Source organism: Suricata suricatta, chromosome 12 (assembly GCF_006229205.1).
Source record: "Suricata suricatta isolate VVHF042 chromosome 12, meerkat_22Aug2017_6uvM2_HiC, whole genome shotgun sequence".
NCBI lineage: Eukaryota > Metazoa > Chordata > Mammalia > Carnivora > Herpestidae > Suricata > Suricata suricatta.
The window spans coordinates 14469626-14484610 of NC_043711.1; the positions used below are offsets into that span (position 1 = coordinate 14469626).

The 14985-nt window shown below is 57.4% G+C and overlaps 1 protein-coding gene across 6 annotated transcripts in view; it reads right to left on the reverse strand.

Moving 5' to 3' along the window:
• Positions 1 to 635: 635 nt before the first annotated feature.
• Positions 636 to 14985, reverse strand: part of PBX4 (PBX homeobox 4) — a 44071-nt gene continuing 29721 nt past the window's right edge. For 3 of the 6 annotated variants that reach the window (XM_029919125.1, XM_029919129.1, XM_029919130.1), the window contains 6 exons: positions 8436 to 8683; positions 7944 to 8134; positions 7543 to 7678; positions 3906 to 4047; positions 3588 to 3694; positions 636 to 956 (listed from right to left, as the gene is read on the reverse strand). In XM_029919125.1, coding sequence (XP_029774985.1) covers positions 846 to 956; positions 3588 to 3694; positions 3906 to 4047; positions 7543 to 7678; positions 7944 to 8134; positions 8436 to 8683 — 935 coding nt within the window. In that variant the 3' untranslated portion in view covers positions 636 to 845. Of the gene's footprint in view, positions 1290 to 3587; positions 3695 to 3905; positions 4048 to 7542; positions 7679 to 7943; positions 8135 to 8435; positions 8684 to 14985 lie in introns of all 6 variants that reach the window. The other 3 variants (XM_029919128.1, XM_029919127.1, XM_029919126.1) reach the window with 3 other exon arrangements.

Sequence of the window (14985 nt, forward strand, 5' to 3'; positions counted from 1 at the left end):
TCCTGAAGCCGGGCAAGGCAGTGAGGGAAGAGAAAGGGCGGCCGCGCCAGCGACTGCGCAAACCCCTGGGCTGGGGCGGGTTCCCGGAGCAGAGGCCCGGAACCGCGGGGCATCGTGGGTGCGCGGAGGCAGAAATGGGAACCAGCTCATGTTCCGCGCTGAGGCTGACGGGCTCCCGCCATTGAGCTTTGTTCACTGGAGGGAACTCCTGGCCGCAGAGGCGGTGGCTGCCCCACACTGTTCGTGTGAATAGCAGCGCGCAAGGTGGGGACACGCATGCGGGGACACCTCCCAGGCCATCTTGGCAGGTACCCTGAGAACTGGCTGGCAGAGGTCACTAACGGGGAAGGGACCCGGCCCAGGTGGGCTGTGATGCTGTCCGCGCGTGGCCTCTACCGCCTTCACGCCAAAGCCACTTCGGTTCATCCATAGCAGCAGTGATGGAGTGTGGACATGGTGTGGGGACTGCGGCCTGGCCGAGCTCCTCTTGACCCCCACACTCACTGCCGGACAGGAGGAGGAGGCAGGGGGAAGCACCCTTCCACAGGCTGACAGAGGGGCAGAGGGGGGAGGACACCCAGGAATCAGGGAAGGACTCCCGCCGTTTGTCAGCGCTTTGCCAGCACAGACACGGGAAAGCGCTTGGGAAATTTATTGTCTCAATGACACGCCAGCTGGAATGGAAGAACTTACATCAACAGAGAAAAATACAAAACCAAGTCCCGGTAAGATTCTGAGCTCACAACAGATGTAAACAAAAGCATACGAAATGACAGAGACAGCAGTGTCAGGGAAGGCGGTGTCCGGGCGAGGTCGCACACGGCGGGACAAACGAGCCGACAGACTCACGACTCGGACACCATGAGGTTACTGCCATTGCTGGAAGCAGACGCAGCGTGAACAACATCAACGTGAAAAGAAGGCAAAAATTTTAATAGGAGAATTTGTGACAAGTCCTAGAAGAAACAATGCACAGTCTTATCATAAAATCACTATTAAGAAAACCAAACTGAATCGAGAAAATAAGCAGTATCTCAGCCCATTTCGAATCCCAGCCAGCAAGCAACGGATGGCGCATGGCATCCGCCGTCCCTTGTGGGTTTTCTGAGGTATAATCGGCTGCACGTGCAGGATAAGGTCGGGTGCCAGCAACTGCGGCGGGCCACGCAGTCCACTGTCCCGCTTGTCCCCCACACTTAATTAGATGCATCTGAGTGGATGCTGCTGGGGTCCCCGGAGGGTGAAGCAGTCATTGCGGGGGGGACAGCTCCCTGCCGGCTGCCCCTGGCCTGAGAAGACAGAGGCTGAGTGTCAGAAAGTCTCCCAGGACACTGATGGCCTGTCCCACCCTGCGTCCCCAAGAACAGAGGAGAGGAGCCAGGAGACAGGGGATGGACCCAGGGATCCCTCTTGGGTTACAGGTGGCCTCGCCACTGGACCCCTGATGTGGACCTGCTTCCCTGGCAGGAAGTGGCCTCTGCTGGCCACCTGTCAGGCTCTGGTCAGGGACTATGTGGTAGCATGGCTCAGCCAAGGCCTCTACGAGTTCTGAGGGTGACGCAGACCCAGTCCGGCCTGGAGCCAGTGATAGTCCCTGAAACACCACGGCCAGATGCACTGAGCGGGAAGGGGCTTGGAGCCCTGGCTGGACGGTGGTCTGGCTGGGCAGTCAGGAGGGTGACAGCCACGGCTACCGGGCCTGGGGCCCTGTCTGTGGTGCAGGGACGGCCTCGGGGTGTTTGCAGGATGCCCTACCAGCCGTAAGGAAAACCCCACTGAAAATGGCTCTTCGAGGGCGGCCTGCTCCCTGATGAGTCCTGTTTGCAGCCCACAAGGGCAGGGCCATTCCCTCTCCCGGTTCATGCTCTGGGGGCCGTTTCCGAGCCAGCTGCCCCCAGTGTGCAGACGTCACACCCTCCATGTGACCCTGAGTTCTAGGTCCCTCCTGAGTTGGCAGGAGACCACACAAGCTCCTCACCACCTTCCTCTCTCTAGCATTTTCCTTACAGGCTGAGGCCTCCTGCCTGCACCCTCTTCTTCATCTGACCCCAGCAGGCCACCACCCTGCCCGGTGCCCCACCTCGCCTTGGCTATTTCCTCAGCACCTGTCCCCAGGCTGTGGGCTTCCTGAAGCCGCTGCCTCTTCCCGGGACACGAGGGTGCTCCGCTATCAGTCTAAGAGCAGCAGGGACAAGGCCTGGCCTTGGGGGCCCTCTGCCCTCGGATGGACACCCACAGGCCTGTGCTACAGGAAGGAGGCCATGGGTGGTGAAGGGAGGGGTCCACCCGCAGGACTGAGAGGTGACAGGCAAGTGCCAGGTGGGGGACTGGAGTGCACAGGGTAGAGGGGATGGCTTCCAGCTGGGGAGGGTGCTCAGCCCTTGACCTGCTCTCTTGTTAGAGAATCTGTGCCTGCCCAGCACGTGTCGGGTGTCCACACTTGACCGAGGACATTCCCACTCCCTGCGTGGGGCAGATGGGAACCTGCCTCGGGGTCCAGGGAAGCCACGTCAGGACGTAGGCAGCTGCAGATCTCCTGGAGATGGTTCTAGGGGCAAGGATGGACCTCGTCTATCAGCTCCCTGCTGTGGGACACCCACACTCCTATTGTCTCTCATACTCACACCAGCTATACTTGAGTCACTGAACCCCACAGAACGCTCAGCGCAAGATGAGGCTCCGCCACCTGGTGGCGCCAGAGCTCCCTGTTCAGCCCGGGTGCTCATTATGGGCTGTGGGGTTGCCATGGTGATGGGCCGTGTACCACCCTGCATCAGGTCGTGCCTCGTGGCTCTAGGAGGCATTCACCCCCTGCACCAACAAGGGGCTGGGGGGAAATCAGTGGAGGGCCACCCAGCACCGCAGGGTACACCCTTGTGAAGGCAAAGGTAGGCGAAGGCCCTGCCCAATGCCACACAGCCTTGAGCCTGCACGGCCACATCACGGCCTCTTTAGGGTGATCCTGCATGTGGGCCAAGCCCTGGTGACAGACAGAGGGATGCAAGGGAGGCACCAGGGGTCATGAGAGGGATGGGGACTCCCAGTCCTAGCCAGCCCAACACACTGCCCAACACCCAAGAAAGTTCCAGAAGGCATGTCTGAGGTGCCTGTGATTCCTGGCTCATTTTCTTCCCAGTCACCAAAACAGATCTGCACTCTGGCCCAGCTGGGCCCTGGGGAGCCGGCTGCTGGGATATGGCAAGGCCATGGAGCTGACATGGTACAGGGTCTGAGCCTAGTGAGCCTCCAGGTCCCAAAGGTCAGGGGCCTCGTCTGCCTGTCCCCTCTCACTCCTTTGGGGTACAGATGCCCATTGGGAGGGAGGGCTCCATCCCAACAGTCACGGCCTTTGCCTCGGGCTCACCACTCAGCAGCTACTGTGAGCTACCGAGTCCAGGGACTGGGAGTGAAGGGCACAGGTATTTCTAAAGTGGGCACCACCTTAGGCAGCTCGGCCTGCCTGCAGCCATCAAGATGATGAGCCAAGTGCCCAGTGGGCCCTGACCTGTTGCTGGGACCTCTGAGGCCAAGAGGTGGCTGGCAAGATGGAGACCCCAGGGGCAATCCTTTTGTGCGCTGAGACTCACCTGGGACCGTAAGCTGCCTCCTGGAGGGGCAGGGCGGAGAGAGGCCAGTGTCTGCAGGGTGACAACTGCAGCTCCGGCACTGGTCATCGGAAAGGGACCAGAGGAACCTGGAAGGGGTGGGAGGTGTCGGGACAGGTGTTCCAGCCCCCAAAGTGACAAAGACTCCTTGGGTGGGATCCACCAGCCCCTCAGCCAGGAAGGGGCGGTGGATGCAGCTCCCAGCCTCTGGCTCCCCTGCCCCCCTTGGCCCTCCCCTCGCAGCCCTGTGGGCACGGCCATGCCCGAAGGACAGTGCCTGGGCTGGGCGGCCTCACTCACCGGAGCTGGGTGTCGATGGGCCGCTAGCCTGGCTTCCCTGGCCCCCGACTGCCATTTTAGTCGTGTAAATGGTAGCCTCTTCTTGAAACTTCCCCACATTCTTTTTATACCGGATTCTTTTGTTGCCAAACCAGTTGGAGACCTGTGGACAGAGAAAGAAGTCACTGGAAAAGCTGACCAGAGATGAGATACTGTGAACAGTCAGAGGGCGCTGAGGTGCCCGCGCTCCCACTGTCCAGGAGGAAGCTGTCGGAGGGGCGACACGTGGCCCTGGGGCTGGGCGAGAGGCGAGGACTGGGAAGCTGGCGCGGGCCGAAGCGTGGACACAGGGCCGCGGAGCCGCGGGTGGAGGTCGCCCCGGAGCTGGCCTGCCCCATGGCAGAGGAAGGCCCGACAGCCAGGTGCTGAGAGCCAGGGACAGGAAGGAGCTGGAAGGAAACAGCACGCTGGACACGGAAAGAGACGCGCATCCATTCCCTGCAGGGGCAGGAACAGACTGAATTCTGGATTCCTCTTCAGGGAACGTGGGAGCTGGGGAGACTCGCATCCCCGAGAACCCAGTAACCACATCCTGGGAATTCAGTCTAAGGAAAGAACACATTGGACCCACAGCTTATCAAAGGACGATGTGGACGGACGATGGACGGACAGGGCAGTGGGGAGGAGCCGAGCGCTGAGCGCAGCAGCTTTTCACATGTGCCTGTCGAGTCCTCAGAGCAGCTGGGGACACCTGGGGACAGCTGCCGTCACAGCTATCCTAGAGAGAGGCAGGCTCGGCAGGTGGAGGAGCTGGCCCAGGGCCAAGCGGGCCGAGCCCCGCGGACCCCAAACCTGCACCAGGACCCAGCCAGGGGGCTCCCAGGGGGTTGTTCTCTGCAGCCGGGCTGTCCTGGGCGAGAAGGGCGCTGAGCAGTATCCCTGGCCTCCACCCACCTGATGCCCGTAGTACCCCACCCAAGGGTTGTGACCATAAAACTTTCCCCTGGGGGCAGGATTGGTGAGACCCTGGGCCAGCTCGCCTTCCTCGGAGGCATACACAACTGGAAACACTTTTATATCCCGCGGTAAGACCTGGGGCCCTGTCGTGAAATACATATGGTTTAACCAACAGTAATGGGCCACCTGGGTGGCTCAGTTGGTTATGCTTCCAACTTCAGCTCAGATGATCTCACAGTCTGTGAGTTTAAGCCTGTGTCGGGCTCTGTGCTGATGGCTCAGAGCCTGGAACCTGCTTCGGATTCTGTGTCTCCCTCTCTCTGCCCCTCCCCCACTCACACTCTGTCCCTGAAAAATAAACCTCAAAAAAACCTTTTTTAAACCCCAACAGTAATAAACCGGGAGTTATGGTGGCAGGGTTTCGATGACCTTTTCCCTTCTAGAAGTTTATTCCTTTAATGTCCCTACATTACCTTCCATGTTAGCCGTGAAAAGAAACAGCCCTGTGTGTGCTCCCATCCCTCACCCAGTGTCTTCCCTTCTGCCCCCGAGTGTGAGGGTGGCCAGAGCCGTACTTGCTCCCCACTTAACTACATGGAATGTGCTGGAACGTCTTTGTGAAACTAAGTTTGCAGAGGAATGGCAGCAAGCAGTTTTCCATGTTAATTTAGCTGGCAGAGCGCAAATCGTGTGGGGGAGAGGCAGGGAGGCTGGCTCTGTCCTGGGCAGATAGGGGACCTGGTGGCTGGGGGAAGCGCTGGTCCCAGGCCAGGGTCTGCGCCCCACCACGGGCACCTCAAGCACGTGTGGGCACAGCACAGGCTCTCAGCTATCCTCTTAACCAGCGCAGCTCGGAGCCACTGGCCACCCGGCCCAGTCCCGCTGGCCCTTTCGGCCAAGCCAGCTTCAGCTGCTGCCTAGGACCCCCCAGATCACCCCATCTGTGGCTCATCCACGGCCCCATTCTCCTTCCGACCTCCCCAACCTTCAGCAGCAGCCCATTCTATGCCAATGGGCTTATGCCAACCTCACGGCTTGCACATCTGCATCCCGAATTCAGAATCCCCTCTGCTGACCGTCAGCCACTTCAAGCCGTCCCAAGACACAAAGGACCCGCCACAGAGGGCAGAGGCTCCTGGCACAGAATTCTGCTGCTGGCCATGTCCTCCCTGGACATGACCTTCTCCCCCTTCTACGTTCAGGGAGGCACGGCAGGAGAGGACCGCCACCTGGGAGACCGTGATGCCGCCCTTCCTGGCCAGCTCTTCTTTGGCTTCTTCACTGGGATAAGGGTTGCTCAAATGGGAATAAAAATACTCATTCAGCACTTCCGTGGCCTGCTTGCTGAAATTCCGCCGCTTACGCCTGCAAAGATGGACAGGTGCAGGGGCGCCTGGGTGGCCTAATTCGTTGAGCGTCCGACTTTGGCTCAGCTCATGATCTCACGGCTCATGGGTTCAAGCCCCATGTTGGGCTCTGTGCTGACAGCTAGCTCAGAGCCTGGAGCCTGTGTTTGGATTCTGTGTCTCCCTCTCTCTCTGATCCTCCCCTGCTAGCACTGTCTCTCTCTCAAATATAAATAAAACATTAAAAAAGAAGAAGAAGAAGGTGGCCAGTGCTTTTCAAACTTTTGTTTGCAACCAGCCCTCCCTTCAGACGAAGTCTGGACCCAAGACCCCTCTGCTTTCCGTAGGTGGTGAGCTCTGAAATGAGGCTGGCTGTCCTCCAGACAACCACATGAGGTGGCAAACTGGCCACCACGCTTCACACGTGTACCTGACGTCAGCTCTGGCCTTGGTGCCGAGGATGCAGGGCAGCTCCCGGGTGAAGGCAGTCAGATGTGTCAGCAAGGTCCTGCCGCCCATGTGACCCTGTGGGGCTCCTGTGGGCCTGCGTTGTGAAGACGCAGCTAGATTGGGCCCCAGGCTGGGGTAGAAGGTTCTGGCTAAGGGCACAGGCTCTGGAGGCAGCCGGCCTGGGCTGGAAAATCAGGCCCTTCAACCACACAGCTGGGGGAGGGGCCGCCCCGGAGCAGGAGGTGATGCACAGTGAGCTGGCATTAGTGTCAGTCGCCTGCGGCCACAGGCCCGGGTGCTGTCCCGCGGTGTGGCCTGCCCCGGCCTCGCACCGTCAGCTGCCTGCGCTCACCATTCCCGCTTTAAAACTCCTGAGACGTTTCTTGGACTCTCGCCTCAGCTCCACCTCCCTGGCCCCCAGTGCCACTGAGAACACCGGCAGTCCTGACTCCCAGGGTCTCCCAAGGTCGTCCAGGTCCCATCTCTGATCTGTGCCACCGCGCCCCAGCTGGAGCCAGGTGCCACCAGATGTCGTACGACCCTGGCCACATAGCCTGGAGCACCGGAGCGACAACCAAGCACGCGTGCCTTCGGACTCCTCCCAGTAGAGCCCCATGCATACTTTGGCCTGAGAGCTGCTCTGTCATTTTAAGCCCTAATTTTGCTCTGAGTTCTTTTTCTTCGCCTCTGCTTACACCCTCGTCTCTCTCACACAACATCCCTGTGATCCGAGCATGATACTGGATGCTAAGGACTGCAATTCACCCCCTGGCCTTGCGTCAGGGACCTCACACGCCACCTGCGTGCTCTGCACAGCTCATGAACCCCCCTGGGTGTCCTCCTCCCTGGACCTGACCTTCTCCCCCTTCTACGTTCAGGGAGGCACGGCAGGAGAGGACCGTCACCTGGGAGACCGTGATGCCGCCCTTCCTGGCCAGCTCTTCTTTGGCTTCTTCACTGGGATAAGGGTTGCTCAAATGGGAATAAAAATACTCATTCAGCACTTCCGTGGCCTGCTTGCTGAAATTCCGCCGCTTACGCCTGCAAAGACGGACAGCCTCAGCCGGTGCACGCGCACCGGCCTCCTGTGATGTCCCCTCCTGCCCATCTGTGGTTTTCTATAGGTTATAATAACAGCAGTCAACACTTCTAAATTGCCTCCCAAGAGGCTGTGTGAGGGCTGTGCCCACGGCCACGGCTGTGGCCCCTGGACAGGCTAGGAAGCCCCCAGAACTTAAACCCAAGCCAGCAGCAAGTTCTTCTTAAGAGAGGACCCCGGGGTCGCGGCCGGTGCTCAGGGCCTGACCTGGCATCAAGGAACCGTGAACGCAGGGTCATCACGGCCTCACAGGTGCTCTGCTTCAGCTGCATCTGGATGGCACTGAACTTGCCGTGGATGACATTGACCATGTGCTCGATCTCCTTCGGTGAGATGGGCCTCATCCTGCTCTGCTCCCGGAGAAGGTTGGTGACGTGCGTGGTGAACTCATGGCAGGCCTGGGGTGGGGACACACACGCCAGCTTGTGACCACCCAGCAGGCTTCGTGGGGCTCCACGCGGGACCAGCCACTTGCCACACGCACCCCTCTCCGCCCCCGCCCTGCAGCCTCCGCACAGGCTGGCTACTGAGACATGAATGCAAAGGCTTTCCAGCAAAACTGGCCACTTTTGCCGTGAGGCCAAGTGCGTGTGTGTCCTCCCTGGTCTGTGCCACAAAAGAAAGGCGGTTAGTGTTCCCTATTTTGCTTTGACAAATGCACATTCACATGATAGAAACTCTTCCATGCAGAAAGATCACCTGTTCATATTTCTCTAGCTCAGAGTGGTAAATCTGTCGGATGTGGGACAGCTTGGCCCTGTAGTCAGAGTGCTCAAGGCTATTGTCATTTGAACAGCCACCTGGTGTTGCCGGGTTGGCCGCTGCTGCCGGTCCTCCTCTTCCTCGCCTCTCGGGCCTGGAGACGCCCTCGGCCAGCAGCATGTTGTCCAGGCGCGTGAGCTGAGCACTGGGGGGACATTCTTCTTGAATGCCACGGATGCTTGACACTAGATAAGAGAGATGGGGCTGAGTCGGCGTCCGCTGTCGGAGCGAAAACAGCCACCACAGATTGTCAGCGCTGCTGTCATATCCGAACACAGGACTCGGGGGGAAGGAGGCTTCCTTTTATCCCGTAACAGACACGAGTCATCCAGGTGCCACACAGGAGGGCAGTCCAGGGAGTGCAGACAGGCCACGGCTCGGAGTAGCCATGCGGGCAGAGCTCAGAGTCCCCAGCTGGGCTGGCATGGGAGGCCTGGATGGGGCAGGTTTGGGGTGGCATGGGGCACTGGAGAAGCCCGAAGCCCTGAGCCATGCCTGCGGAAGGCAGAGGAGGGCACATCTCCAGATGCTCACACCAGGGCATGGACATGACATTCACATGGACGTGAATGTGAGTGGGAGCCTGGCGGGAGTGCAGGGTTGTGCTGGTGTGCCTGTGACTGCATGGGGGAGGGAGGGGAACTGCTGCTATAAAGTCAGAAAGGAAAAGCTTGATCGAGAGGGTACTAGCAAAGATGAATTAATACACTTAGAGATTTTTGTTTGAGAGAGAGAGAGCCAGCACAAGCTGGGGAGAGAGAGAGAATCATAAGCAGGCTCCACGCTCAGGGCAGTGCCCAAGGCAAGACTTGATCCCACAACCCTCAGATCATGACCTGACCCAAAATCAAGAGTTGGGAGCTCAACCGACTGAGCCACCCAGGCAGGCACTCCTCCACTTAGAGAGTTTAAGCAGAGAAACAAGACATTTGGCCCTGAAACTTGGAAAAACGATCCCAGCCGGGCTGGGAGGGTGGCCTGCCGGAGGGCAGAGCCGGACAGGCAGGGGAGGCAGAGGGGAGAGCTGTCACCATCCAGGAGGACACAGGGCAGCCACAGGGCAGCCGGACGGAGAGGCCCAGGATCCCCGACCACGGGATGTGGAGGTGAGAGCACAAGGCCGGGGAACTCCTAGGCAGTGGGAGGCACCACAGTCTCCCACGTGCCGCACGCAGCATGGCAGGTGGAAAGGCTGACCCAAGCTGACCCAGCCCGGGTCCCTGACCCAGCCAAGGACAGATGTGAAGTCGCTGCTTACTGGGAGTTGGGGCTGACTGGTCTGGGTGGGAGACAGGCATTAGTGTGCCAGCGGCACGTGTTGTGTTCGGGACATCGTTCGGATCCACCCGTGCCGGCACTTGTACTTATGAGAAGGAGGCCACGCCCCGCCTCCCCCAATGCTGGAAATCCAACATAAGGGACAGGCGAAGGAGGACATGGAAAGAATTATCAGGTAGGTGGAGGGAAAAACAGAAGCAGTGATGGGAGTCAAATGTGGGCTAGGCGTTAGCTAGTTAATCTCTGCAAAAGCAGCTGTGGGGTATGGGGGGGTAGAATATGACTAGAAAGCTCCAGGGGACCATGGGAGCCAGGCAGCACGGGGGGTGGGGGGGTGGGGGGGAAGGCGTCTGCAGGGGCTGTAGAGCCAGGCTCAGATCCGAGGAGGTGGGTCTTGCAGGACCTGAGTTTTATTTGCTTTAGTCACAAGTGTCCATGGCTACAGAGAAAGAAATAGGTGGATGATCATTGCGGGAAGGGGGTGGGTGTCCTTGAGGCGATGGAGGCAGGGAATGGGGAGGGAAGTAAGGATGTCCATCTAGTTCTGACATTCCAGAAAAACAAAGTTTAAAGTGTTTTCTTAGCAGAGGTGGGGTGGGGTGGGCGGGTGCCTAGGTGGCTCAGTCAGTTAAGTGTCCTACTTCGTGAGTTCTAGCCCCGCATCCGGCTCTTTGCTGACAGCTCGGAGCCTGGAGCCTGCTTCAGATTCTGTGTTTCCCTCTCACTCTCTGCCCCTCCCTCTCTCACACTCTTTCTCTCTCAAAAAGAAGTAAATGTTTAAAAAAAATTTAAAGTGTTTTCTTGGAAACAGGCTCTTTTAAAACTATCAGCTACTGGGATGCCTGGGTGGCTCAGTCAGTTAAGCCTCTGGTTTCGGCTCAGGTCATGATCTCGTGGCCCATGAGTTCGAGCCCCGCATCAGGCTCTGTACTGACAGCTAGCTTAGAGCCTGGAGCCTGCTTCAGATTCTGTGTCTCCCCCTCTCTCTGCCCCTCCCCAAACTCATGCTCTGTCTCTCAAAAATAAATGTTAAAAAAAAACTTAAAAAAAAAAAACAAAAAAAACCTATCAGCTACTGATTTAAGTGCTCAAATAAAAAAGAGTCAAGCCCTATTGTATATATTTTTTACATATCACGTGTCCCTCTCCTGGTCCCTGCATAAAGGATTAACCTTTTCTGTCTAAAATTTACTTGTGAAAACTGAAAAAGCTCAGAAGATATCCTTGGAGGAATTTCCTCATGTGTGGGGAACCTTTCCATTACTAAGTCCCACCGGGGCACTTTCTGAAAGAACGGAGTGGAAAGTGACCCCTTCATCGGTTCCCCACTAGCCTTCCACTTTGGAGACCCAATTCTCTCACAATTTTACTTGATCAAGAGGCTCCGGATGTGAATTTTAGTTCCTGGGCTCAAGCAGGACAGGGCTAACGGGGCTGTCCACACCCGCCAACTGGTCCTTGTGCAGGGCCCCCCCTGGCCAATCTCTCCTTGCCTAGGTAGATAATGGAAGCCCTCCTGCTCAAGTCCGTTTTCAAATCCTATTGACTCCACTTCCCCAATCAACTCACCATCCATCCCCTCTCTTAATGCCCCTCCTGGGCCCTGCTGCGCTGACCCCTCCCCTGCCCGCCATGATCTGCAGAGTGAGGGGCTCTCTCCGGCCCACCCACTGTGCACACCTGCAAGCTGGCCACCTATAGACATGGTTCGAAGACCTCAACAACCCCCTGGCACCCAGAGGTGAAGTCTGGGGTCTGACGCCGGCCACTCACGGACTTGCCTCACATCTTTCCAAACTCACCTTTGTGAACGTTCCCTCTGCTGGGTGGGCTCTGCACACGGCCCTTTGACAGCACAGCGGACACTGCCCCCATCCCACGTTCATCCCACAGCTCCTCCCTGCGTGCCCGTGGCCCAGGCCGGGGATCGGGAGTGGGCCGAGAGGAACACACAGGGCCCACTCTCTCCCCAGGGGACCGCCAGCATGCCCTAACGCCCAAGGTGGAGAGGCTACATTCTCTTCTTCCATTATGGCTTCAACTGAATTCAGGAAAAGAGTGGACGGGGTGGAAACATGAGGCTTAGTGAAGGTGTGTGTGTGCACGCAGAGGTGTGGGCGCACGTGAGGGTAAATTGTGCACACGTGCATACGTGACTCTGGACAGATGGAGGGCGTGTGGTGATTTTTCTTATGTTCTTTTATTTATCCGACAGCAAGCATCTAAGAGCCCATCACAAGCTGGGTACCACCAGCAGGTGAAAATTTTTTGAAATACACCAAAAAACATGGCACTTCCTGCTCTCAAATGAAAATTCTCAAATTACAGAGAATACCCAAGCCTTTTCTCATATCTCTCTATAGACATGTATTTTTAATATTTGTTTTTTTAGGGGGGCAGGGGCAGAGAGAGAGGGAGACACAGAATCCAAAGCAGGTTCCAGGCTCTGAGCTGTCAGCAAAGAGCCCGACGCGGGGCTTGAACCCATGAACCATGAGATCATGACCTGAGACAAAGCCGGACACTCAACCAACTGAGCCACTCAGGCGCCCCATCTATAGGTATGTATTGATGCGGCCTATTCTCAGCTGAGTTTTGAAATGTTGGTTAACATTGAAAAAGCACGTATCCTTTGCTCTCCAAATTACTATTCTGGAAATGTGTCCTTCAGGAGCCATGACACCTATGGAGGGCGTATTCACAGGACGCACTCTACCTACACTGCCTGCAATTTTGAAAAACTGAAACCACCCAGATGTCCTTGAATAAGGAGACAACATGCCTGTCGCAGCCCAGGCCTTCTGGTACAAACCGCAGGTATGTCTTGAGGTGCTGCTCTGGTAAGCAATCGCACACTACGAGCTTTCTCTCTTTAAGGCTGGACATTTCTCCAAATGAGTAAAAGCAAAACTAAAAACAAAAAAATTTACCCCGCGCTTTGGTCACCACCGCCAGTTACTGCGGCAGATATGGGCTGTGCGGAGCACGGATCCCAGGCTTTCATTTCACCTGCTGGCAAAGTGCCTTTTGCCCTCTGTCAGCTGCCCCTCCGGCCCAGCTCTGTCCCTCCCTCGGCACCGGGCGTCTGTCCTCCAGCGCCCCGTAACTGGCCTAATTATGGTCATTAGTTACCGTCAATTACAACAAGCTCGCTCCCAGTAGCCCGTTCCAGGGCGTCTCAGACGTGCTTCTCAGCTCCCTCAAGAGCCCTTGGCCGGCGCCTGGGAGGCCCTGGGGACCAGGAGCTTAGCTCAGGGACACTGTCGGAGGAGCTTCGAAGAGGAGGCAGGATCTGAAATAAAGCCCCTCAACACCCGCCCCCTCCCCGGGGCCAACTGCCAGATTTCCTTCTGTTCCCAACTTACTGAAGGTGATAAAAATCCTAGCAAATCAAACAATGAAAACTGAATATCAACACATTATGTTTGTTTTTTAAAGAAATAATATGGAACTGCAATGGGCTGTTCACATGCGGAAGCCCTGACTCCAGGGTGCCCGTGTTTGGAGACAAGTCCTGTGAGGAAGTGATTAAGACTGAACGAGGTGGGGGGACCTCTGGGGGGCTCAGTCGGGTTAGCGTCCAATTCAAGTCATGATCTCAGGGTTTGGGAGGCACGTACTGCAGAGCCTGCTCGGGATTCTCTCTCTCTCTCTCTGCCTGAGCTCTCTTTCTCATTCTCACTCTCAAAATAAATAAATAAAATCTAAAAAAAAAAAGATTGGAGGAGGGTGTAGGGATGGGGCTCTCACCCTCGGCCTGCGGCCTCTAAGAAGAGGGCTCCCATCCCCCCAGCCTCGCTCTGAGGAACAGGCCAGCAGGTGGCTGTCTGCGGGCCTGGAAGTGGCTCTCACTAGGAACCAAATCAGCTGGCACCTTGACCTTGGACTTCTAGCCTCCAGAACTGTGAGAATATAAATGTCTGTTGTTTAAGCTGCCCCCCCCCCAAGCAGACTAAGACAGGAGCATGAGCCCAAGTTGTTTTTATTTTTCTCTTCTTAATGGAACAAAGACAGGGCTGCCAGGGGAGATGGAAGGCTCCGAGGGGGAGTCTCCTCGCCCTGACTCCCCCTACTGCTTGCCCAGCCCCTGGCCCGGTCCTGAGTGCTCTTGCTTGGCAGCAGGACTGTGTGGCAGCTTCCTCCCGTGCCAGGGTGGGATTGGGCAGAGCCACCTCTGGGGCCCATACGCACACAGGAGGCAGGCTAACCCGTGAGCTGAGCTCCAGAGACCGCCGATGTCCCTAACTGCCTGACCATGTGGCTGGGGATGCATCACTTGTAAATGTATAAATGAGTAAATGGCCACGGCTCTCCCTGAGCACCCGATGGGACAGGGTGACACAGGCCAGGCCTGGCCTGGAGCCTGCCAGGGTGCAGGCTTCCCCCCTGCTGCCCTCAATGCGAAGGGCCCTGGGCCCTCGGAAGCCTGCCCCCCTCACCCACACTGTGGGGTCTCCACGCCCCTGCTGGCTGGCTGGGTGAGAGAACATGGAACTGAAAGGTGCCCTAGAGCCGAGTGAGAGGTGGCAACCAAGTGGCCGAGGAGCCTTTTGATGACAGAAAGCCCAAGCTTGCTGTTGGGGCATCAGGGTTAGGGTGTCTCAAGCCCTGGAATCTTGAGAACGCACCCACACACTGAAGGAAGGTGACGGGTAAGAGCAGGCGGTGGCCTGACTGTTCCAGGAGAACCCGAGTCCCCCACGTCCTGCAGAATCTGCCCCAAGAAGCCCCCTGATCTCTCCAAGGCCGCTTGCTCCCCTCAGCCGCTCAGCTCCAACCTGCCCAGGAACACCAAGCCCTTTCCCCCTCTCAGACCCTCTCCCAGCAAGGAAGGGAAGATGAGCCTCAGGCAGGTGGAGGCCCACCTCTACCCCTCGCCCGGACGCTGCACATCTGCCTCCACGACGGTTGTGTGAAACCTCCCAGCTCACCAAAGATAGGCCACCACTGTCCTGTTTGTTCTTCTCACCCCAGCTCCTTGGGACACGCCTGGCTTCACAGAATCATGTTCCAGAAGTAGGAACTTGGGCTAAGAAACCTCTCCCCACAGGCCACCAGGCCATTTTATGGTTACCAGTCTCTCAAGGAAAACAGACCTCCTTTCCTTCAACAAACTGCTTCAGAGAAGAGACCCAGGAAAAGCCACACTCACCATATGGAGACCTCAAGACAGGAGCTCACAAGGCAATCACGACCCAGCCTCATTCAT